Below are 25,359 nucleotides of genomic sequence, written 5' to 3'. Positions count from 1 at the left end.
CTCAGCAGGGACAAAGATAAGAAATGTATCAACTAAATGTATCAATTTGGAACAGCTTAGACAGTCTGCGACCCCCTTCCCAGCGCAACTTTAGAAAGGAGAAAAAATTACTGCCACTTCAATTTTGGAAAAACAGTCCCAAATAAAAAATAGAAAGTAATTGGAAAAGTCTTTATTTCTGCTGAACTATCTGAAACCAGCTGAACTGAAAAAAAGTGTTGGAAGTTCAACAACCCCTTTAATGTTTGTCTGGCAGCTAAGAAATCCAGATGCATTCTGAACTGTTTGCTTTATTAGTTGAACATTTCTATATATATATTTAAATAGCTTGACATTGAGGCCCTGTGTCACGTAGTAGCAATTTTTGCTCAGTTTTGGCAATAACCATAGTTACTTACATCTGCAGTTATCCAGGAGAATTCTAAAAACTACAATGCAAAGGCATTTGAGGCAGTTCCTGCTGTATATGTGCTCAAATCATATGAGCTCCGTGGTGGTCAATCTCTGGATCAAAATGGCATACCTTTATTTGTCGTCATTATTGTGATCTACTTTGACTGCAGTTACTGTGGTTTCATACAGGATTGAATAGGCTGTTGTGTGTCTTCCTTTTGTGTACTTGTAATCACTAAGTGGATGCTTGCAATGTTGCAATTGATGTTCAGCTTACACATCTCCAACCTCCACTTTCATAAGTTGCTGTGCTTTCTTCCTCTATAATAAGGATGTGTTTATTGTATAGCTGATGCCATGCCCTCTAACCTATCCACTTTATTTCTCCATGCTGCCTAAGCCTTTCACAAAATGCTGTCAATTGTATCATGATAAAGAGAGTGAGTTGACAAACTAGAGATTCCCCTGATTTAGATAAGCCCTCTGTTTCTGGTCTCTGGTATTCAGATGTATTATTTACTTTGAGCTAAAAATGTTTATATGAAAATGGCAAGCCCTAATTTTATATATATTGATTGCATTGGAACAGTCTAACTTAATTTTTTTTGGTTTTCTATACTTTTAACAGCAGTGTGATGGTATACAAATTGACTTGACTTTTCATAATCATTATAAAGACAGAGTTTGTGCTACTGCCACATTAAGGAAAATATAAATAGTACCACTCAAAAAATAATTGATAAATCAAAAAAAATACAAAATTGTTATTGAATGAATAACGGAGGATTCACTCACAGTTCACCTCAGTCCCAAGGCGCAAAATCCAAAACACTGTATCCAGAAAGAATGTGAGGACCTCCTATGAGTAAGTGCCCCAATAGGCACGAAACGCATTAGGTCTTATGTCCTAATACATTTTTCTACTTTTTATATATTTGTTTCTTTATTATTGGAGGTCCTCACATTCTTTCTGGATACAGTGTTTTCATAATCATTGTCACATTTTAACAAATAGGAAAGAAATCCACGGCACACAGGCTGCTGCAAGCAAGGAACCCCTTGCACGTTTAATGCGGAAGTGAGCAACGTTTCGGGGTCACACCCCTTTGTCAAGCCTGACAAAGGGGTGTGACCCCGAAACGTTGCTCACTTCCTCATTAAACGTGCAAGGGGTTCCTTGCTTGCAGCAGCCTGTGTGCCGTGGATTTCTTTCCTATTGGATTCTACTGTGAGGTGGCCGAACCTCTACCACTGAGCACCAGACTTCGCATCTCTACACTGGGTGTGCGAGAGCCAGCTATTGTTTTACCACATTTTAACAAAGCCAGTGAGAAAACCAGTGCAGTAGCTCATCACTTTTTCGATTTAAAAAGAAACCCTTCGATACGGCACAGATGGCATTTTGACTGCAGTGCCCGAAAACATCCTTGATCACCCATCACTATTTCTTAAAGGGATTCGGTCATGATTTTTATGATGTAGTTTTTATTTCTAAATTACACTGTTTATACTGCAAATAATAAACACTACAATATAAAATTGCATTCCTGGACCAGCAAGTGTATTTTTTAGCTGTAATATTGGTGTGTTGGCAGCCATCTCGGGTAATTTTGCCTGATCATGTGCTTTCAGAAAGAGCCAGCACTTTAGGATGGAACTGCTTTCTGGCAGGCTGTTGTTTCTCCTACTCAATGTAACTGAATGTGTCTCAGTGGAACCTGGACTTTACTATTGAGTGCTGTTCTTATATGTACCAGGGAGCTGTTATCATGTGTCAGGGAGCTGCTATCTGGTTACCTTCCAATTGTTCTATTGTTAGGCTGCTGGGGGGGGAGTGGTATCACTCCAATTTGCAGTGCAGCAGTAAAGAGTGACTGAAGTTTATCAGAGCACAAGTCACATGACTGGGGCAGCTTGGAAAACGACAATATGTCTAGCCAACCCGCAGCTCCGGAGCCTCATGCGGCTCTTCATCCTGCTTGCTGCGGCTCTGTCTTGCGGCTTTATCTGTCACGTCGTCTATACAGCCCTCACACTTGCTGTCTGCTTCTTCAGTGTGCGACCGTGGTAAACTAACAGCCGCCAGCAGGTGCAAGGGCTGTATAGACGTCCCAGGAGTGACAGGCAAGACCAAGCAGCAGCAAGATGATTCATCATGGTCCTTACCGCGGTCACACACACAAGACAAGAGAGGGAAATTCAGCATGCAGCTTCAGAAACAGAAGTCACATTATACAGATGAGGACACTAGCATTTAATAGGGCTATTCAGTGTTTAATTTATTTCAAAGTGTGTACACATACACACTGCACTTCTGTTTGTTGTATTCTTTTAAGAGTTTATATGCTGTGTTATGTTTTGCGGCACCAGACTATTTTTCTTTAGTGGAAGTCGGGGCAGAATGGCTCTTCTGATAGTAAAGGTTGCTGACCCCTGGTCTATCCCCATGTTAGATTTCAAAATTAAATATAAAAAAATCTGTTTGCTCTTTTGAGAAATGGATTTCAGTGCAGAATTCTTTTTTTTTCTTCCAATGACCGGATCCGTTTAAGAAAATAGTGGGATCTCTTCCTATGGCAGGTGCTGATGGTGTTTGACGGACTTGCTGAGGAACATGTACTTATTAATGTGCAACTGTTATAGAGGTAGTTGGCTGCATTCTCCTATCATTTTTGGTAAATAACTAGAAGCTTTATGTACTTTGTGCCCTGTGGGGAATCAAACCTATATATGTCATTAATTGATTGTTTTGAGCGCAAGATCCCGGACTATTTTTTACTTTTTACCTTCCCAATCCCAAAGGTTTTATGTCTTGCATCAGTAACATTATCTATAGTACCAAAAGCTTGTCTGTCTCTATATGGTTACAATTGTTTGTTTATGGGTGAGATTGACTGCCAGCTCTATGTATGTTGATAGATTTAACCTACTACTCTGCATATGGGTGCCATATGATTCAATGCCTAGCAAGTTTGTTGCAGAAAGGTTATGAAGGTGTACACTTGTCTATTTACTAGGAATGTACCAACTGTGGGATTTGCATGAATCCAGGCATTTTTTCACTTGGCCGAATTCAGATACAGCCAGATTCCTAGTATTTGGCAAAACCTGAAATTCAAGTGAATTATATTCACTGGATTTGAAGTTGACCGTTTTATTTTTAATCATTGATGCTGTGTTTTGATTTTGTGCAGGTTTGAATATGCAAATTAGAATTGGTGTTCATTCTGACATTAGTCCACATATATTGTGAATAATTTGGTCAAGTCAAGTAGATTTTATTGTCATTTCAGCCATATACAGTAAATAAAGTACATGGTGTTTATCTAAATCCAAAAAATTATGCCGTTGTTGCATCTGCGTTGCATACTTCTTTGCATGGTGCTTGTTTTTTTGATTCACTGATAAAATACCTAGAAAATTATTGATATTTGCCCTAAAAATACCAGCACGAGGACTGTGACAAGAATTCACATTGAAGGCAGTGTCCGTTTTGCTTGCTTCTTCAATTGCTGAAATACGCCAATGGGAGATAATGGGGGTTATTTATCAAAGGTCAAGTTATGTTTTCCACAAAAAAAATAGTTTTAGAGGGAATTTTTTTAGGAAAAATTAGATTTTTCGGGTTTAAAAAAAAAAAAAACTTGAATGTTTTACCACAAAGCTGTAAATAGCTTGAATCCGAAATAAACCATCTAAAAACCTGTCATGTAGAAGACAATGGCAGCGGTCCCTTGAACCATTTGAAGATGTTATTAGCCTTTATGTTTGAGTTTTTTTCAGAGTGTTTTGCCCGAAAACTCGAATGATTCAAGTCTTTTTTTTTTCACCCAACTTCACTTTTACATTTGAGTTTTCTTTCAAATTAAAAACCATTCGAGTCGTGATTTCATCCAAAGTCTTAAAAAAGCTCACAAACCTCTAAAATTCGATATTTGATAAATAACCCCCTATGCCTTGTGTGCGAAGGAAGAGGAGTGAAGTGAGGAAGGATAGAAACATAACCCAGATTCACTACTTTAAAATTGAAAATAATAAGGTTTTGCTACATTGAATTTTTTTAATTAATAAAAAAAAAGTGTAATGACATTAGGGGGTTATTTATCAAAGGTCGATTTTTGAATTTGTGAATTGTTTTTTAACGGTAATAAATTCTAATGTACTCACAACTTGAATGGGAGGTTATTTATGGAAAAAGTCGACCTAATATTTGATCGAATAGTGCCGACCCGAAAATCCAATTTCTGTTTTTTATTAAAGCATTCATAGCTGTTGTAAACTCATTTAATCATCTCCGCTGTCAATCAAAATATTTTCGGCCCCTCCTCTATGGCCTGGGCATAGAGGCGGGGCAGACAATTACTTTCACTTTCCATTCAGCACTTCCTAGATGTCACTGCCCTCTCCATATTCCCCGTTCTCTTCACCTTTTAATTCTGTAGCCAGGGCATGGGGATGAACATCAGGTCCCCCATTCTGGTGCACAAACAAGATTCTGAGATGTTGCAAGGCTTGCCTTAATAACAGTGTCCACAAAATGGCTCCTGCCTGCTTGCTATAATTATGAGTTCCCAGAAAGATTCAAATAATTTATATAGTGTAATTAAAGTTCATTTTGCTTGACTGATGTGATAAAATAGGATTATGAATAATTTCTTTTGGTTGACGGGTCCCCTTTAAATTAATTAAATGAATTATTAAATTATTATTAAAAATAATTACAAAAAATTAGTTTGTACCACACTTTGCCCTAAATATGTAAGCTCACGTACCACGTCAAGGCCCCTCATGTACGTGAGTCCTACACTATCCATTAGCATTCTCAGTATGTAGTGCATTTAAAATCCAGTCCCCCAGCAAACAGTGTGACTGAGTAGTAAGACCAACAGTGCACTTACCCTTAACTCTAGTAAGAAGGCAGGGAGCTTTTAAGCCCCGCCCAATAGCATACACCTGTAAATCATTCCCTGTTTTAAAGGCTGGATGGCAACTATAGGCAAAATTTGGCTACAATTTGTACACGAATCACAGAAAGGAATCGCCAGCACTCTGTCTAACCCACGATTTCATACCGACCCTGCGCTTTTTGCTGGATTCTTATTTAGCTGAATTCTGCGTTCAGTCAAGACAAATGCAAACCTTTAAAGGGGAAGGAAACCTAGTCGGCGCAAACCGCCCACCCTCCCTCCTCCCCCCTGGCCTACCCGTCCCGCTGGGCAAATGCCCCTAACTTGTTACTTACCCTTCTGTGCAGGTCCAGTCCAAGGAGTTCAACGACGACATCTTCTTCCACGCGATCTTCTTCCTGCTGTGAACGGCGTTTTGGCGCATGCGCAGTAGGATCATTGCGCCGGTACGGATCTACTGCGCATGCGCCAAAAGTCAAGCGCATGCGCAGTAGATCGTACCGGCGAAATGATCCTACTGCGCATGCACCGTTCAAAGCAGGAAGAAGATCACGTGGAAGAAGAGTTTGCGCCGACTAGGTTTCATTTCCCTTTAAAGGGGGTGATAAGTCATCCCAATAAATGCAGGGATTATTTTAGAATTCCTAAAAATAAGCTATTTGTACAGGTGGGAGATTTCAGATCATCCCTTCTATTGCTCAAGCCATGTGGTTCTGTTAGTTTCTCTTACTGCATCACTGCTGCATGGAAAGGAAAATTATGCCTCCCTTTTAATTTTTTTTTGTTTGTTAATGCCGCTATTAAGTGGTCTGGCTTTTGAGTATTGCTTTGTAGACTTGCATCGAAAACCGCTGTGGGGCTTGTGTCCTACAGGTGCACCAGAACAAATGCTCGGAACAAGTGCTGGAAGCAGATGTGAGCTGAATTGCAAATAGCCAGATGCTCATATGACTGCCTCTCTTCCCCGCGCTGGGAAGATGATCAGGAGCTACAAATAGTAAAAGACCATACGAACGCTTCACAAGTTAATTTAGAGAGTGCAGGAATATTACTGATCTGTCCAAAACAGCAGAAAATATACATTATAATTTCAAGGGGAACCTAGTCCCCAGTACAGTATTCAAAAAGCCTTTATGGCAAAAAAAACTATTGCAAAAATGAAAATTTAATATTAGTTTTATCACATTGAAATAAATTTTCCCTAAATACAATACAATACATTTTTTAATACAATAAAAATTCTGCATTGATTCTGAAATAATAAAGTTTATGTTCACTATCCCTGTCTTAGCATCTGTTTCTCTTCAATCAGATATTCATTGACCCGTAGATCCAATATATATCTTATAGGGAGGGGGGGGGCTTCCTTTCCTAGCAGATGAATTAGAGCTCACTCAAATAACTGATCCCAGTAAAAACAAAATCTAACAAAATAACTGCCTTTTGCACAAATGCTGCATGTAGAGAGACATGATGATTTTCATATACTGAGCTCTAATACATCTTCTAGGCAAAAGGAGCCCCCTATAAGATATATTGGATCTAACTGTTTTTATGTTCACAATCACTTGTTTTTTTCATTTATTGACTGGACGTTATTATTCGAATGCTTTTTTTTAACTCTTTCAGGATAGTTTGATCCTACAATGTGCTATTGTTGCCCAAATGGGCATTCTGGGCAAAACTGACCAAATGGATTAATTAAATCCTATCACCATAAGGCAACTTGCGTTTGTTCTATGGAATTTACACCAACATTTTTTTCCTGTCTAAATGCACCACATGCCTTTAGCTTAAACACCCCACTGTTTCATATCCATAGTGCAGTGATTTCCAAGTTCCATATAATGTCAGTGAACACTGTTTCTCACTTGTATTTTGTGCTGCAGTGTTTGTGCAGTATTTTTCTCGCTGTAGATTCTGCTCTGTGTCCTCATTTAACCTGCACTGTACTTCCCTCTAGAGGATGTCTGAGTGTAGGTGGAGCACTGCTGCCTAGTCATTCCTGCTGTCTGCCTTTTCTCTCTGCTGCAGTTACCAAGAAGAAAAAAACCTGCTCCTGTAAGGCATGACGAGGGGGATGTCGTCTGGGCCAAATTCAGCCGGCGCCCTTGGTGGCCATGCAGAATCTGTGCCAATTCTGACCCAGAGGGACAACCCCAAAGAAAAGGTAAAAGGAACTGGATTCCATTGTGTTTACATGACAGTAAATGAAAGTAAATATCCATATTTGGTCAATTTTGACTTTACAACCCCAAACGTCTGGGCAGGTATGTTACCTCAGCAGTCCTATAGGATTGCACCATGTAGGTGAGTGACTGGTGCATTGGCCTATTGACCTGATTTCATGGTAGAGTAGTATTTGGCCAGCCCCATTTGGCAAGATCTACAAGTTGCTAGCCAAAGCAGCAATCTGCTATAAGTGTTGTTAGAATTATGAGATTGTTTCTTTAGCAACAGCTGTTTTTTGGCAGTGTAACTAACAGAATGAAACAATGCAATGCGAGGGCCCTGCTTGCAGTTAGATGTTTGTATACAGATCCATTTAGAGTTGTTTCACATCAGTGGATATATGTTAGTTATTTAGCATCACAAACACCTAGTTTGGATAATGTTACAGGTCCAAACCAAACATCATCAAAAATCATATTGGGTGCCAAGAGGCTCCCTTATAAAATTGAATTCGACAAACCAGTGCAGAATTGACTTGATGGCTTGTTAATTTTGAATTGATCTTTTCTTTCCTGTCTTACAACTTATGTAACTTTTCCCACAGGCTGCCTTAAATTGACCAAAAAAAAAGAGATTTGGTAATTTTTGCTAGATGGTGAAATGTGTTAATGTTTTCCTGGGCTGACCTAGTGATAAGTCAACACAAGATAATCTCATTGTTAGCCCAAGGAATTAGGCAGACATTTTGGCCGTTGTATAAACACAGGAGTATGCATTTTTGGGTCAAAATACGTTCTGTGTGCCTGCATACAGGCCAATGCAGTTAAATGACAAAATAGATGCAGGTGGAGAAACAAGCATGTCTGACTCAAACCTGAGTAAGCCCTTGCAGATGATTTGGCTTGGGACTTCTTTCAGTTGATTCATCTGAAAGGGATTTCCTAATTTTACTAAACAGTACCTGACTGGGGCCCCAAACTAAGTTCAGTCAGGGAGGCTATGGTTTGAGAACTGAAAATAGGCTGCTGACGGTGGCCAATGTCTGCACAGCTATGAGCTTTTTGAATTTACTTTGCTCTTTGTCATGTTGTTTCTCTAGTCTACTGTTCAATTTCTAGGATATTTTAGCATTAAGTAACATTGATTTGTATAACCATATTACGCATCATAATATGCTGACCCATGACCTGCACAGAGCATCTTTTTTTAATGTTATACATTTTATTTTCAGCTTTTAGCAAAAGGCCATCCCGGAATTATTATGTCGAGACTCTGGGAGAATTAACTGAGAAGATCTGGGTTCCTGCAAAAGCACTTGTACCGTACAGGGGGGCACACCAATTTGAGGGATTGCCAGAATTACGGCGGACTCAAAGGCAGGGAGAAAGGTCTTTTAAGCATAAGGTATTTTGTTCTACTCTAATGTCTCTGCATAGTTCAGGGAATACTTGTGCTCACAAGGCTTCTTATGTTTACACACTACAAGCAAAATAAAGCTGTTGCTATTCATATTCTTCAGAATTAATGGCTGTAATTTGTGCTTAGCAAATTCAGTGCTTGCCCCTTTATTTACTACACATTGTCTATTGTCTTTTGTAAGTTATAATACTACAAAATGGCAAAAAACCTTAATGTAAATTATTTAATGAAGAAGGGGAGGTGCTGAACCCTTTAGTAATCTACTTGCCACTTGTGTCCAATCATAAATAATATGGTCTTCTTATGGTTTTTTTTTTTGTTTTACTCTTTTTGGCTCAAGCTTTATCTTTCTTATAATTTACAGTTGCAGTGAATTGTCACAGATTTGTTCCCTATATTGGTATAAAGAATAACATCCATGTATGATGGCACACATACAACCCTGTCTGCATCCCATTTTGTCCTACTCGATCATTGCAAATATTTAATTACTTGAAAACAGCTTGGAAAAAAAATACGTTTTCTATGTACTTTTTATTTTCATTTATATAACCTGTTTAATTTTGTTTATTAGGTTCCCCCAAGACTTTTATCACTATGGCAGTCCAGTATAGAACATGCCCAAGACTGTCTCTTGAGAGGAACTGAGAAGTATCAAAACATAGATAATGTTGAAGATAACAAGCAAGAGGCAAAATATGGTGCCAAGCATTCCAATGGTCCAACTAACAATTTATTCAATGGATTTGTAAAATCTTCTTTGTGTAGTATTGACCTGTCATCACGCACCGAAACGGACTCACAAAAACAACGTAGACGTTTAAAGCCTATAAAACAAGTAAAACATAGAAAAGAGGAATTATATCTCTCAGATGTTTCAACTGAAGATTCAAGAACAACAGATGAACCAGGGTCTCCAGAATTTTTTAGCGGACAAACTTGTAACTCAAAGTTTGGAATGGCACCATCTCAAAAAGAGAGCTATGTATCCAAGCCAAGATCTAAGGAGGTTTGCAGCACAAGTCGTGAAAAAAATGAAACCTTGTCTTCAAAGAAATGGAATAAAAATGAAGAACTTCTAGAGCATGAGTTGAGGTTGGAGAGAACAAAGTCTCAATCGTACAATGAACAGGAAGAATTAGAAAAACGTTTAACTGGACACAGAGTTGAAAATGAACAGGAGGAAATTAAGCGTTGTCCAAAACAAAGGGTAAGCTCTGTACAAAAGGAGAGATATGCTGGCATGGCTAAAAACAGAAAGCGACTACGAATTCATTCTCAATTAAGTCGTGCAAACAAGAGGCTGGTTGCATCTTCATTGGACTCAAGTAAAAATGTTGAATGTAGTAAGGAGTTTTCTTTTTCTAAAGACTGGGTTACTGAAGATTTGGCTCATGGGCACAGTTCTGTTAAAAACAAACACGGTTCACCCCTTACTATGGTCTCTTTATCTGACTCTTGTGAGAACCTGCACAATTCTTTATCGGAAGGCGATGCCCCCAGCCCATGTCAGTGTCCAATAAAAGATGTTCCCAAACTGACTCCTGAAAACAAAAACAGTTTAGCCCACGATTCCTCATCCCAAAAGTCACAATCTGAAAATGTTCTGGATTCGAAACTTGACCACAGATCTGTAAAGGCTTCTCTTAGTAAAACCACACGTCCTGAAGCAATGAATCTTTTAAGTAATATGCATGAAAAATCATGTGATTCTATGAAGAATGAGACAAAAGTAGTAAACAGTGTTATATCTGGTCTCAAAGAACTGTCCTCCAGGTCTCAAAGTGAAGACGGAGCTGAAAATACAATATCCAAACCATCAACACCTTTGCTTTTCCCTTCAGCTCCAGGGCAAAATAGAATTCCTTTGGAACCAGATTACAAATTTAGCAACCTGTTAATGATGTTGAAAGATTTGCATGATAATAAAACAAAGGAAAGACCGCTAATGACTGGACAAAACACTGAATTGAGCTGTAGCCGCACATGTGAAGACTCTGTTAAAAGTAGCCCTGACATCATGCCTGAGTTAGGTGGTGTTTCTGGTAGCCACATATACAATAATGAAGTTGGTATGGTGAAAGAATCTAACCATCAAGATAAACTGGGTGCTAAGGATCAAACTAAGATGATCAGAAAGTCCAGTTCTAAAAAAAACTCCACATCCCAGAAAAAGCCATCCTTGGTGTCAAAAAGGGTGGCAAAGTATAAAAAGGTCCAGATTTCTTCACAAAAAGTCAGTGCATCTTCTGAGTGTACAGAGCTAGCTACAAATTCACATAATACCTCGGTGCAGTCGCAGGGTGAGTGTCCTAATAAGAGCATAACCCATCCTTATCATTGCAGCACAAGTGAAGTTGGAGCAAGTTACCCAGTGGAAACAGGACCTAACTTAGAACAGAGCAACGAATGCTCTCGATGGGAATCAGAAAAGTGTGTTGCGCCTAAAAAGAGGTGGCAGAAACTCAAAAACAATGGCCCAGAAAACAGCACAAATTTTTCGAATAAGGCCTCTAACAAGTCTAGTTTGTGCAACAAGGAGCAAGATGTTTCAGAAGTGCCTAAACTGCTGCAGGATTATGATGTTACATTGGGAGAACCTGAGCTTTCCAGTATAGTAGCACAGCCAGAAGCTCCTAAGAGAGGTAAGGCGTTGGTGCTCTCAATAGGAATTTTAGAGTCTTCCCGCAATCCCTACAGATTCTCTTTAATTACAATAAGTGGTGATACTAAATTATTTCTGGATAACTAAGGCGGGATGTCTGGGCCACACCAAGGTTCCCAAATTTTGTCAATTTTGCCCCAACTTCCCATGTCTCATAGTTAATTTATCAAGGGTAGAGCAGCATTTGCTAATTGCTGCCAGAAGTCCAATATCCAACAAATTTGTGATCAGGATAACTTTTTTTCTTTTTTCTAATACTATAAAGGAGAACTAAACAAATTATTAGCCCAATTGCCTGACTAAATTCCCAGGGATGTCACATCACACCCTAGTACCAATAGGCTTCACCCTTAATGGGTTGCCCCTGCTTGGTTGTTAGAGGTTATAAACCGTATAAGTCACACTTGTTGTATTGACCACCAGTGTTTTCAGGCAGGACTGCAGCAGCAGCCAAAGCACCATTTATAACTCGCCACCACTTTTAAATAAAAGAAACAAAGAAAGTGCTTTGCGTATAGCAGATGCTGTCCATTCCAGATGGCCACTGCTCAAGAAATGCTTGTTTTCACATTTCTGAGAACTGTTTGCCAGTGTCACAGGCGGGGTGGTTTCCATGCTTTCCTGTTTTAAACAGTGACTAAAAGGACAGTTTATATCAAAAAACACTATGCCTGCACCCGAGCGGACTCAACAGTTCCTGGTGCAGGAGAGTAGTCTAAATAGGGGCTGATTCTTGGCCTGTGTATTTCAGTAGGTCAACTTCAACTCCCATGTGGCACTAGCCTTTCAGCTCACTGGTAATTTAGTCTTATCAGCTTCTCCTCCTCTCCTTGGAACCAGAAAGTGTTTCTGCAAAATAAAATATGCAATCCTTGCGCAAAGGTTGCCAAGTATTGGAAATCTCAAAAATAGATGAAAAGACCTGCTAGTAGTAAATACAGTAGCAAAAATATTTATAAAAGTAGAGATTTTTCATTCGCCCCTAACCCAGTAAAGTTTACAGGCTAAAGTCATATTCACACTCGCTATGGTTGGGATTATCAGGGGCAAGTTAACCTCCCTGTATGTTTTTGGAGTATGGGAGGAACCCATGCAAGCACAGGGAGAACATACAAACTCCACTGACTGGTATCAAACTTAGGAGTCCAAGCCGCAATTTTTAACATCTGTGTATATGCCAATATCTCTTTTCATTTGTGACATGTCCGTGGTATGAGTATGAAATTTCACTTGCTTTTGTGGTCGTCATAACTCCACACTATTCCTGTTCTCCTGTATAATATTCCTGTTTTCTTGTAACCGTACTTTACTCTTGGTTTTTATTTTGTGGAAATAACAGGGGCAAATTTTGGAAAGAAATATAAAAAAAGGAAGAGATTTAACAAGCGTTCAAGTGAACATGTTAAGACAAGCACCCCCAAAAATAACAAGCAGAAGAAGTTGGGCCTCTCTCTCCAGGTACCTGGGCATCAGAGGGCATAATATATTTTGTTTTGCTAAAGTAACTAATTGTTACCTTCGAAAGGGGTTTGCTTAAGGCTCCATTACAGTTATAATTTTAATATTGCATGGTGCTTGAGCATAAGGAATGAGAAATAGTTGTCTCACTATTTGTATACTTTTGTCCTAATTACATATATGAATTTTCTCACCCATTTAAGGCAGGTGTTGTAATGTTTATATAGAACAGTATTTCATAACCTTTTTCTAGGGTTATCCAAGTGAAGTCCGTATATTCGTTTTGCAACCCAAATTTTTTTTTTAGATCTAGTGAAATATTTTCTAACTGTGCTAATTTTGGCCCACATCATGGGCCCCTACTTTTGGGTTCCAAGCCACTGGTTAAATGTAGAATCTTGAGGAAAACCGTAATTTACAAAACATCCTGTAAATGATGTTCACTTCGCCTACACACTTTTGCAGGATTTCAACAAATCTTAAATGTCCAGCTGAACTAAATTTGAACTGTAAAAGTCATGTGAATCCAAAACTCATGCAATATGTTTTTCTTATTTTAGCAAATTGTAATATGAAAATTAGACTTGATATTTGGTTCAGAATTCGGCTATATGGATTCAGTACATTCCTAATGTATTAACCTTGGCACTATTTAACATGTTGTTCAGCAAAGCTGACAACAAACACATAACAAAAAACAAATAAACTTTTTATATTTCATAAATAGTATATCAAGTAAAATAAATGTCCATTTTTTTTACTAGTACTTTAATAGCAGACATAGCCATGACTATTTCTCCTGCTATTTACTTTCTGTCACAAGTTTGGGCTTAACTGCCCAGTGACTTGGGCCTACGGAATATTGACAAATTGTATCAAGGGTCACAAAGCTAATATTGTACTAAAAATACAGACAACTGATCAATCTGTTAGTAATTACATTTATAGTTGTTCTCATAACTTTACATACTTCTGACAAATATTAGCATTTTTTGGCAAATGAGTGATCCTGCAAAACACTATTTTTATTTTCAATATTGGTCAGGTGATACGATTTATCATCCCATAGTGTGTCCATAAGTAGTTATAATGACAACTGAAAAAACACAGATTGCCCTTGATCTGCCAGAGGTATATAAATTATGAGCACAACTGTAGAATCTGAAGGGTTCAGGCCACACATGGTATTTGTTTTAATGGGTGTGTGACACAAATTTGGTAGATGAGAAAGAGTCTTGTTTATGTAAGGAGCTTAGCCTATTTAATGTGCAGGTCGGGTGGGGAAAGATATTTTGCCCACAATTCTTTGTTCTTTTGACAGTTGGAAGTTGGCAAGCAGAAGAACATTAAATTAATCCTTCCTGCTGCAGATTTTGTGAGTGAAATTAGCAGTAAAGCAACATCATCTTCCCAGTTTGCCAAAATGGCTAAGGCTTATTCAAAAGGCACCAAAAGTCCAGATAATCAAGAAAACAGTGATTCCTCTGAGAAAGAGGAACATGGTCTTGCTTCACCAGAGCAGTCTTTATCTGATGGCTTTTCTGAAACTTCAAGTACACCAGCTCAGTCTCAAGTCAATCCAGGTACCAGGATGTATTTCATTCACATTCCTTTATTATTAAACCATCCTTGTTGTATTGGTTCCATTAATCTAAATTGATTAAATTTATAATTTCCTCATTCAGCAACCTCTAGAATTCCAACAAGTTTCCCAAATAGAAGCCAGAAAATGTCTATTGTTGAGAAGCAGTAAATGAGTGTAAGGGGGGTTTACTAAAACTCGAATTTATCAAATTTTCTTTTTTATCAAAACAGTCGACCTAACTCCCTTCCACGAATGTAACTCATTTATCAAATAATCAGCTTGAAATGGTCAATGTGGGAAAAGTCTCTATAAAATCTAACGAAATTTCGAATTGTGCGACTTTTTCAGATTTGATGCCCCGAATTGCTCGATTTTTTTTCAAGTCGTCACCCGAAAACCCCAAATTTTTGGATTATCAAACAAAATCCCCAGTAGATAACGACCTCTTCAAATTGTAAAAGGGACATCTGCCATTGACTTCTCCATGACCTCGACATGTTTTAGCTGGAGTATTTTTTGGATTCAGATTTTAAGCAGCTTTGGGGTATAATAAATCTCTAAAAATGTATGGGTTTTTTTTCTCACAAAATTCTAATTTTCCCCTTTAAAAATTCAACCAGAAAAAATTGAGGTTTAGGTGTCAATGTACAGGCACCAAAACGTAATGGTAGGATAGGAGAGGGGAGCCACACATGCAGTGCTTATAACTACCGTTTTTTGGTATGAAACAGCCAACCATGTCCTTAAGATTTTTTTTTTATTCTTGTACCTTTATACTTAACATAACTATATACAAAGTGGGCAGCATAAATGACATGGGCAACATAAACAATATAATCTTGAAAGTAAACCTGAATTGGTAAGACTTAAAAAGCTTGTGGCCACTATTTATTTGTATGTTGAAAGAGTACCATTAATCTTTAAAACAATTGTACCAGCTTGGTTGTTCCAAATGTTTGCAAAGTGAGTAGCAGCTCAGCTTGGTTGTTCCAAATGTTTGCAAAGTGAGTAACACCTAACGAATACCAAATGATGTTCTGTTCTTACATGACTTGTTGATGCCTTTAATGAAGATGTCCAGTTAAAACTTGCGTATCCAGTGGAATGACAATCAATAGCTGATTCTCTGCAAATGTGCGCTTGTAATTGTTTCAGATATTGGTAGTCTTCATTCGTTTTTCATTCATATTTTTAATACCTGCTGCAGTTCGGGAAAACAGGCGCAAGAGCAAACTCATTCCGAGGGTGTGTGAATTTGATGACCTAGATGAACAGCTTGAGCTTTTGGAGGAAGATCCAGTACCCCCTGCTAAGGTAGTACAAATACAGGAAAATAATGAAATATGACTTGATTTCATGTAATGCCTTAAATTTCCATATGTCTGCCTATGTATGTTTATCTTGTGTATATAAACAACAAGCTAGCATCAAAAGAAGACACATTTACATCAAATAATTTTGTATTGGGCACATGAATTAATATATCTGTTGAAATAATTTTCATTGTTACGATTGGCACCTTTTTTTAATGCCCCAACTGATTCCACTGCACTTCACTACAGAAGTGCATATACATCAAGCATATAGATTATTTTCATGTAGTGACCTATACAGGAGGTAAAAAGGACCCCTTTCCTTATGGCTTACATTCTGTCAATCTTATCAGATCTTTATTATTTCTGCTATGTTCACTTACCTTCAATGCACAAAGTAAGCAGCGTTGTCAGGGTCCTCCATCACTATAAAGTCACCACGTTGCTCCTGTGTATGGTCAGCATAAAAAGCTACTGTGCTAAAATATGCACAGGATATGACTATTGGTTGATTATTGGGGAGTTTGTGCTCGGCCCTCATTAAAATTGTTTTCTCAAATTGTGTTTTTTTCTCATTAAGATTGCCAAGACTACTTCATTCAAGCATAGTGTCCTAAAGCCATCTTTCAGGTACAGAGCAGGTAGGTGGTTTTCTGCTATGGATCTTTTTTAAATTAATTCTGTTCCGTGAAGCCCCATTCATGGTGTCATCCTGTTCCTCATTCCTTCCTGTAAGAGTGGAAACCTGAATCAATGAATACAGTGTAGAGTGTAAATTGTATCAAGCTTAGTCATGAAATGTCATGTACGATACTAACCCATACAGTGTGTACAGTGCAGAATGTATCCTCAGCCCTTACTTTAGAGGCAGTTAGTACAAAATATTTAGTTATATACAGCGTGTTTTTGTGTGGCTACATGATGTCAATAAGAATATTAATATATTGGTCAGTTATCGAGAATTCGCTTTGAAAGAGGAACTTAAATGTTCTGGAAGCTTGCTGTGATTATTATCTTAGTTATAAAAAGTTATCCCCCTTAACACCATTTTGTTATGCTTCATTTCAAAAATTAGCATTTTGAATAACCATACTGGGGCATTGAAACAATGAGCTGTTCTTACTTTCACATACCCAGGCAAACAAGGTAATGAACCTTTGCATTTTAATAAATTTGCAAATCTTTTAAAATAACTGATAAGTGATGCCTCTTGCTACAGGAGATACTGATAAGAGATACTGATAAGAGATGCCTCTTGCTACAAGAGATATATTTCATATGAAGCTTCTTTTTCAGCTTCCTAAAGTGGAGAATTTGGCATTTTTTTCTGACTTGCCATTTCTTCTTTGATTTAGGGCTCAAATAATAATAATTAAATGAATACATAGCAACAGCAATGATTTTTCTTTTTATCCTCAGCATCCAGAGCATCCATGCTGCCAGAGAATCGGAGCAGGCGTAAGAGGATTCGGCTTGCAGGGAAGTTCAAGAAGAAAAGGAACCGGATTTCCAGACAGTCTTCCTACTCCTTAGTAATTGTTGCCTAATTTACTCTGTGTTTCAGACATTACCGGTCTGTTAAATTTACATAGCTGATCAAATGTTTTTTGTTTTTTTTTTCGTTTTTACAAGTTTTGTAATTGTGGACAGGTTTAAAAAAAATTTAAATTTTTGTTTCAATAAAAAAAAAATGTGTTCATGTAGGGGTTTGCCCTTTACAATTAACTTAAAACAATCAGATCCTGCACAGACATTGAGAAAGTTAGTTCTTTTTATGCTGTAAGTATGGCTTTGTAACCACAAGCCTTGGATGCATGTAGAACATTTCTTTTGGTTTTGTGATCATCTACAGGCTCCTGTCTTTTTGGTTTAGGTCTAAATGCAGCATTAAAGGTACTTAAATTTATGCATGAAAGTCGCGATGTGAAACATTTGAGCTGATCGACAATTTGTTTTTACTGGTCTCCCGTCATCCCTCACAGGACATGAAGGCTCAAGTATAGCTTTCCCTCTGCCAAACTCCTGTTGCAGCTGTTGCTGGAGCTTTTGATTTCTCTTAACTAGAGATGGCTGTATTTTGTTAGTCACAGTAGGTGAGGCATTCAATTGTGACCATTCTTCCTTCTGTTCTATATGCTATAGGAAGAGCCTCATGAGAATGGCATTGCCAGCTATAGTGACACTGCTGAGGAGGGCCTGGAACATGAGCTCACAGGAGCATACTCAAAGAAGAATCAAGGCGAACGTAGTGGTGGGGGAGCAGCAATGAAAGAAAATGTATGCCAGGTGAGAGTTGCCATTATATTTCAGTAGCACTAGGAAGCTCCTCTAACACTGGATGTTTTTTTTTTTGCATGTTTCAATGGCCAGCAACAAACTGAAGCCACCATGAAGCAGTTTTACCAGTGAACTAGCACTCACCAAACATTAAAAGCATTTGAACTCTGATTAAAACCTTATCCAGGTGATGCCCCTTGTAGGGTTGTTAGCTCAAATATAACATTTTGCATAATGACACCATATGCAATGTTAATTAACTTTTCAGTATACATTAATTACACGTTTTCATTATGAAATTGTTATTGAAAGCAATATCTGCCTGTCCTTTGCTATTTACGGTACTGCAGGGTCTGACCACATGAATAGTTGAAACAGTATTAAAGTAGTTATCTCCCCTCCAGCCAAACGCAAAGTTGGACAGCACTGCTCTTAAATTCTGTTAATTATCCTGCACATTTCAATACATATGCTGAATTTCCAAACTAAACAGTCAAGCAGTACAATGACTTGAAGCCGTGTCTAGTATCATCATAATGTTTACTTCATAATAAGTGCTGAGCTTTCTGTTTTTGGTTCCCACGCAGGTGTGTGAGAAACCTGGAGAACTGCTGCTGTGTGAGGCCCAGTGCTGTGGAGCATTTCATCTGCAATGTCTTGGCATGGAAGCCATGCCACAAGGAAAGTTTGTCTGCACAGAGTGTTCCTCAGGTACTTTATTTGTTCAGTGAAATTGTTTACTACTCTGCAGAGGTAAACTTTTTATAAACACTATTTATACATAACAGTTAATTGGACCACGGATGCTTATCTTCACCAGGAAAATGGCAGGGTGCTTGCTTGCAAATCTAAAATTGGTGATTAAAATATAAAATACCTTTTCTTTCAATAGGTTTTTAATTGTATTTTTCATTTTTTTTTGCAAAATATGTTAAACATATACATTTTAAATAGAATGTGATACTTTCATAACCTATGCCTAATTTTGTCTTTGGATGAACATTATTTACTCTTCTTGTATAAGGAGGGGATATATATATGTGGCGTATTTTAAATTGTATATCTATTCCCATGATTGGTGTATATGAGAAATGCTTGTAATTCTGAACTGAAAATTATCTTTCTCCAAGTCTGCTTGGGGGGACACAGGGACAGTGGAGTATAGCTGGTACCACTAGGAGGCAGGACACAAGCTTAAGAAAAAACGGACGCCTACACTGGCTATACCCCAATCAGGCGGAGCTTAAGTCAGTTTGAGTTGTGTCCTCCGGAGGTTAGGACTTAAAAAAATGTTCTCGTCTTCTGACACCAGGGGTTTTACAGAACTTTTACACAAAGTAAAAGAGCTCTTTTGCATCCCCCAATGTGGAATTTGTTGCCGGGGTCATATTGGTGCTGTGCACAGACTATCCAGGACAGGTAAGACTGCTGGGGGCTCTTCCTCTCCATCCCCTCCTTCCTTCCCTACTCCTGCCTCAGACCTTGTAGTCCAGTCAGCACTACGCAGACAGAATCCTGAGCAAACAGCCCTCGCGCTTCCCTCACAGCCTCTGCCTTACAGACCGGGCAATTACAATGCGTAGGGCGGGTAGGGAAGGGCGGCACTTAACCCCGCATCGCCTATGAGATTTCTAACTAGCGGCTGCACATCCGGGGCCCGGGAGGGGGTAATCATCGAGTCGCGCCATTTTCAAACTTGGCGCCTTTCTTTGTGCCTGGTGGTTCTGCACTCTCTCGCAATCTCTTCTGCGCACCTCTTGGAATGTTGGTCGCCATCTTTAAATGGTCGGTCTGAGCTTGGCTACACACATGAGCACCTGCAAGCGCTCCTCTCCCTCAAACCGCAGCACAGCCCCACAGTGCTCTGCCAGTAGGGAATACTGATCACTACCAGACCCAGAGACTCCTCCTTCCTACCTACCCTCAGCAGGTTAGTGACTACCATTAACCCCATAGTGGCCACTAGTGCACATAGAAATTCCTGGTGCACTTCTAACCCTTGGTAACATGTCCAAATAGCTCAGTGACAGCCTCTTCTTTAGGGGAGCACCTCCAGCACCAATTAGAGGTTCTGGCATGTGCCAAATGCTGCAAACGTCTGCCCCAGGGCACAAACAACCACTATGCACAAGGTGCAGAATCCCTAGAATGTACTCCACCTCAGGTGAACCAGGCTACTTAGTGGGAGCCTTCAACTAGCAGCAGGGAATCCTCTCCACGCAGAGACCACCCTACCCCTGTGTGGGCATCTCAATTGGCCACAGGGATACCGAAGCTGACTCAGTCTTTAGACCGGCTTCTTTCACGCCTAGACAATCTTAGAGCAAGGCCTTCAAAACCAGACTCAGGTGAAGATCGGGATCGCTCAGAATGCGAGCTATCCAATGATTCAGATCACGACGAGCAGCCTCCGCTGATTCTTCTAAAGCTCTCGTCAAAAAGCACAGCAAGACATCACCAGTTTTAACTTCTCCCTCCAACTTGATCAGATCATCCAGCAGGAGTTGGACAAACCAGAGAGATGGTTCCAAACCAATCGTCGCTTCCTAAAACTTTATCCATTCTCAGCTGAACTTACAGATAAATGGTTGTCTCCTCTATCAGTAGACACACCTGTATCCTGCCTTTCCAAGAAACAGCCTTGCCAGTCCCTGACGCTTCTTCCTTCAAAGACTCCATTGACAAAAGTTAGAGCGCTACTACGCTCAATTTTCTTTGCATCAGGCTCAGCCCTTTGCCCAGTTCTAGCTATGACATGGGTTAGCCAAGCCATACAGTCCTGGTCTGACTCTCTCATCAACGTCATAAAGGTGGGATCACCGTGCCACAAATTCTCCCTATGGGCTTCCCAGATCAAGGAAGCAAATGACTACATGGGTGATGCTGCACTGGATGCAACACAAGTCATCAGCAGATTGGCACTCACAGTAATGGTCCGCAGGTCCTTATAGTTACATAGTTAAATTGGGTTGAAAAAAGACAAAGTCCATCAAGTTCAACCCCTCCAAATGAAAATCCAGCAAACATACACACACCCCTCCCTACTTTTAATTAAATTCTATATACCCATACCTATACTAACTATATAGCTTAGTATCACAATAGCCTTTGATATTATGTCTGTCCAAAAAATCATCCAAGCCATTCTTAAAGGCATTAACTGAATCAGCCATCACAACATCACCCGGCAGTGCATTCCACAACCTCAATGTCCTGGCTGTGCAGAACCCCCTACGTTGCTTCAAATGAAAGTTCTTTTCTTCTAGTCTAAAGGGGTGGTACGGTGATCCACTTTATGGGTAAAAAGGTCCCCTGCTATTTGTCTATAATGTCCTCTAATGTACTTGTAAAGTGTAATCATGTCCCCTCGCAAGCGCCTTTTTTTCCAGAGAAAACAACCCCAACCTTGACAGTCTACCCTCATAATTCCATCCCTCTAACCAATTGAGTTGCACGTCTCTGCACTCTCTCCAGCTCATGTATATCCCTCTTAAGGACTGGAGTCCAACTTATGGATGAAGTTATGGTCGGAGGACCTTTCTTTCAAAAAGTCTCTGACATCCATTCCCTTTAAGGGGAGACTTCTCTTGGGCCCGACTTGGACTAAATCATATGTCAGGCCACAGGAGGTAAGTGCACTTTACTTCCTCAACTGAAACCACGCTCTTCCTTTCGGAGAGGCAAGTTTTTTTCATGGCCCCCAAACCAAGGACTCGAGGTCTTCTCCTCCCATACAGTCATTCACAATCAGAGGTTACTTTGCAAACAAACAAAGACCAACCTGGCAAAACCGAAAACACACCTCAGTCTGCAGACAAAACTACCTCAGCATGACGCCTAGGTCACAGACACTGCACCTATAGGTGGGAGTCATTTTGCCGACGCATGGGGCACACTCATCCAAGACTCCTGGATTCAAAAGGTAGTTACCCGAGGTTATCACCTGGAGTTCTCCTCGATTCCTCCCCACAGTTTCTTCATGTCCAGGTTACCAAAAGAACCAAACAAATCCACAGCATTCCAGGAAGTCATTTCCAGCATTTTTCTCACCAGATTGATCGTCCCCGTTCCTCCGGGGGAGCTTTTCAAAGGGTACTACTCAAACCTCTTCGTAGTCCCGAAAAAGGACGTCCATCCCATCCTAGATCTCAAGGAACTAAACCATTTAATTCAACCACGAAAATTCAAAATGGAGTCCCTCCAATCGGTGATCATTGCTATGTCCCCAAGGCAATTCCTTATTTCTCTTGACATAAAGGATGCCTACCTGCATATACCCATTTTCCCTCCGCACCAGAAATATTTGTGGTTTGCTTTCCAAAATCGCCATTACCAATTTACAAGCCTTCCTTTCCGCCTCACATCAGCCCCTCGAGCCTTCTCCAAAATCATGGCCGCAGCCACTGCAGTCATTCGCAATGCAGAAATCTCCATCACTCTGTACCTGGACGACCTGATCAAGGCGCCCTCCCTTCAGGAGGCCCAACGGTCATTGGTAGTGACCCCTGAATATGAACAAGTCCTCCCTAACGCCCAGCCAATCCATTATATTCCTCAGCATGCAGTTCAATACGCAGAGGATCTGCCTTCCTCAGAAGAAAGTGGTTCATCTGCAAACTTTGGTAAAGAAGCTACTTCAGAAGCCTCTTCATATGACAAAATTCTGTATGAAGGTACTGGGAGTCATGGTTTCGACCATAGAAGCAGTCCCATTCACCCAACTCCACCTCAGGAGCTTCAGTGGAACATAATCTTCTGGAAACGGAAATCTCTACTCCAGGAGATCCGTCTGTCCTGCCTGCTCTGGTGGTTACAAACCAACCACCTCACCAGAGGAAAACGCCTGGGTGAACACTGTTGGCGCATTCTAACAATGGATGCCAGTCTATTTGGTGGGGGAGTTCTCGAAGGCAAGTCCGCACAGGGAAAATGGAAACTGGACGAAAAGAAGCTACCGATCAACTTGCTCGATTTGAGCAATCCACGTGGGCCTGCTCCATTGTCAACAGGGCCTAACAGGTCAAGCTGTGAAAATACAGTCAGACAATGCCACAGCGGTGGCTTATACCAACCACCAAGGGGGGTACAAGAAGCAGGGGAGCACTAACAAGGTAAAGCTCATCTTCCATTGGGCTGAAGCTTAGCTACATTCCAGGGTTGCTAAATTGGGAAGGAGACTTCCTCAGCAGGCAGTCTCTAGACCAGGGTGAGTGCTTTCTGAAGGGCAAAATGTTTCACGAGTTAACGCAAAGGTGGGGCACAGAGGTAGAGGCAATCAGGCACAACTGAAGGTTGGCAGACTTCTTTGCCCGATACAGGGATCCTCTGGCCATTGCCGCAGAAGCATTGACAGCTGACTGGCCTTTTCGTCTGGCATACGCATTTCTTCCCCTGCTACTCATTCCCAGAACTATCAGGAAGATGCAAAGAGAGCAGACCACACTCATACTAATAGCGCCAAGGTGGCCTCGGTGAGCCTGGTTCACCAATCTTCTCAACATCTCAATAACTCTGTGGCACAACCATGGACCTTAGCTCCGCTACGATGCCTTCTCTCTCAAAGGCCCATCCGACACCCAAATCCATCAAGCCTCAACTTGACGGCGTGGCTCTTGAGACCCAAATCCTAACACAGAAGGGATTTTCCAAGACCGTGCGCCTCCCCAAAACCGGTCTCCGCCAACGGCTATCACAGAGTTTGGTCTACCTACCGCCAGTGGTGTTCATGACACAAAGTAAGATTCAGGTTACTATCTATTCCCAAGTTCTTGGAATTCCTGCAAGAGGGCCTCTCCAAGGGTTTGTCTCTAGGCTCTCTCAAGTCGAAGATTTCAGCACTTTCAGTCCTTTTCCAGAAACGTCTAGCACTCCTACCTGATGTCATGCAGGGGTGGCTCACCCAGTACGGCCCCCCTTTGGGACCTCACATTAGTATTACGCGCACTACAACGGCCATCTTTTGAAACACTAGGTTCTGTACCACCTCAGTGGCTCATCCGGAAGACAACATTTCTCCTGGCAATCATATTACGTTTATAGAAAATTAGTTCTGCACACTCAATAGAAATTTCCAACTCAGGTGGTAAGATTTGAAAAATGCTTTACTTGATAAAAAGACAGGAACAGTGACATCATCATCACAATAAACAACAAACATTTTGCATAGTCATAGTATACATACCACCCTTAGGTACAGAATAAAGGCAGACAAGAAATTACAAGTGGCGGATACACCTGCAAAAATGAGAATAACCCCAACGTTTCGGCAAAATAGCCTTTGTCAAGGGGATTCAGAATCCCCTTGACAAAGGCTATTTTGCCGAAACGTTGGGGTTATTCTCATTTTTGCAGGTGTATCCGCCACTTGTAATTTCTTGTCTGCCTTTATTCTGTACCTAAGGGTGGTATGTATACTATGACTATGCAAAATGTTTGTTGTTTATTGTGATGATGATGTCACTGTTCCTGTCTTTTTATCAAGTAAAGCATTTTTCAAATCTTACCACCTGAGTTGGAAATTTCTATTGAGTGTGCAGAACTAATTTTCTATACTTGTTATATTGTGTCGCTCAGTAGGGGCGACTTTTGGTTTATTTGCACCTCGTTTTGAATATTTGCCTGCATATTGTCTAATTAGGTGTGCTCCTCATTTACCTATATTTGCAAATCATATTACGTTTGTCAGAACTCAGTGCACTCTTATGCAAAGCCCCCTATCTCATCTTCCATCAGGGCAGTTCTTAGCATAATTCCATCCTTTTTGCCGAAAGTCGTTTCAAACTTCCACCTAAACTAAGAGAGAGTCATTTTGACATTCTGCCCCGCACCAGCTAATCAGAAGGAAGCAGACTTGCACACTCTGGATCCTGTCAGCGTTCTCAAGTTTTACCTGCAGAGGGTTCAAGACATCCGCAAGTCAGACCCACTACTGGTCCTTCCCTCAGGGCCACGCCAGGGTGCCTCAGCTTCCAAGCCAACCATTTCCCGTTCGATCAAACATGCCATCAAAAGAGCTTACACTGCACAAGGCCAGATTCCTCCAAACAGACTCACCGCTCACTCCACCAAAGGTGTCAGTACATCCTGGGCGTTCAGCAAAACAGCTGTGCAAGGCAGCTACGTGGACAGTTCACTCTTTTTCAAAAATTTTACCATTTCAATAACTTTGAG

The 25,359-nt window shown here is 40.2% G+C and overlaps 1 protein-coding gene across 5 annotated transcripts in view; it reads left to right on the top strand.

Annotated features, from left to right (window-relative positions):
* nsd1.L (nuclear receptor binding SET domain protein 1 L homeolog) overlaps positions 1-25,359 on the top strand; it is a 43,493-nt gene that overhangs the window by 5,416 nt on the left and 12,718 nt on the right. For all 5 annotated transcript variants that reach the window (XM_018252238.2, XM_018252235.2, XM_018252242.2 and 2 more), the window contains exons 3-12: positions 7,335-7,470; positions 8,704-8,876; positions 9,466-11,536; positions 12,896-13,014; positions 14,336-14,597; positions 15,807-15,913; positions 16,493-16,553; positions 17,332-17,444; positions 18,055-18,198; positions 18,777-18,900. In XM_018252238.2, coding sequence (XP_018107727.1) covers positions 7,335-7,470; positions 8,704-8,876; positions 9,466-11,536; positions 12,896-13,014; positions 14,336-14,597; positions 15,807-15,913; positions 16,493-16,553; positions 17,332-17,444; positions 18,055-18,198; positions 18,777-18,900 — 3,310 coding nt within the window. The remainder of the gene's footprint in view (positions 1-7,334; positions 7,471-8,703; positions 8,877-9,465; positions 11,537-12,895; positions 13,015-14,335; positions 14,598-15,806; positions 15,914-16,492; positions 16,554-17,331; positions 17,445-18,054; positions 18,199-18,776; positions 18,901-25,359) is intronic.

Source organism: Xenopus laevis, chromosome 3L (genome assembly GCF_017654675.1).
Source record: "Xenopus laevis strain J_2021 chromosome 3L, Xenopus_laevis_v10.1, whole genome shotgun sequence".
Taxonomy (NCBI): domain Eukaryota; kingdom Metazoa; phylum Chordata; class Amphibia; order Anura; family Pipidae; genus Xenopus; species Xenopus laevis.
The sequence above is the reverse complement of the archived record's forward strand: the minus strand, read 5'-3'. Positions and strand labels throughout refer to the sequence as shown.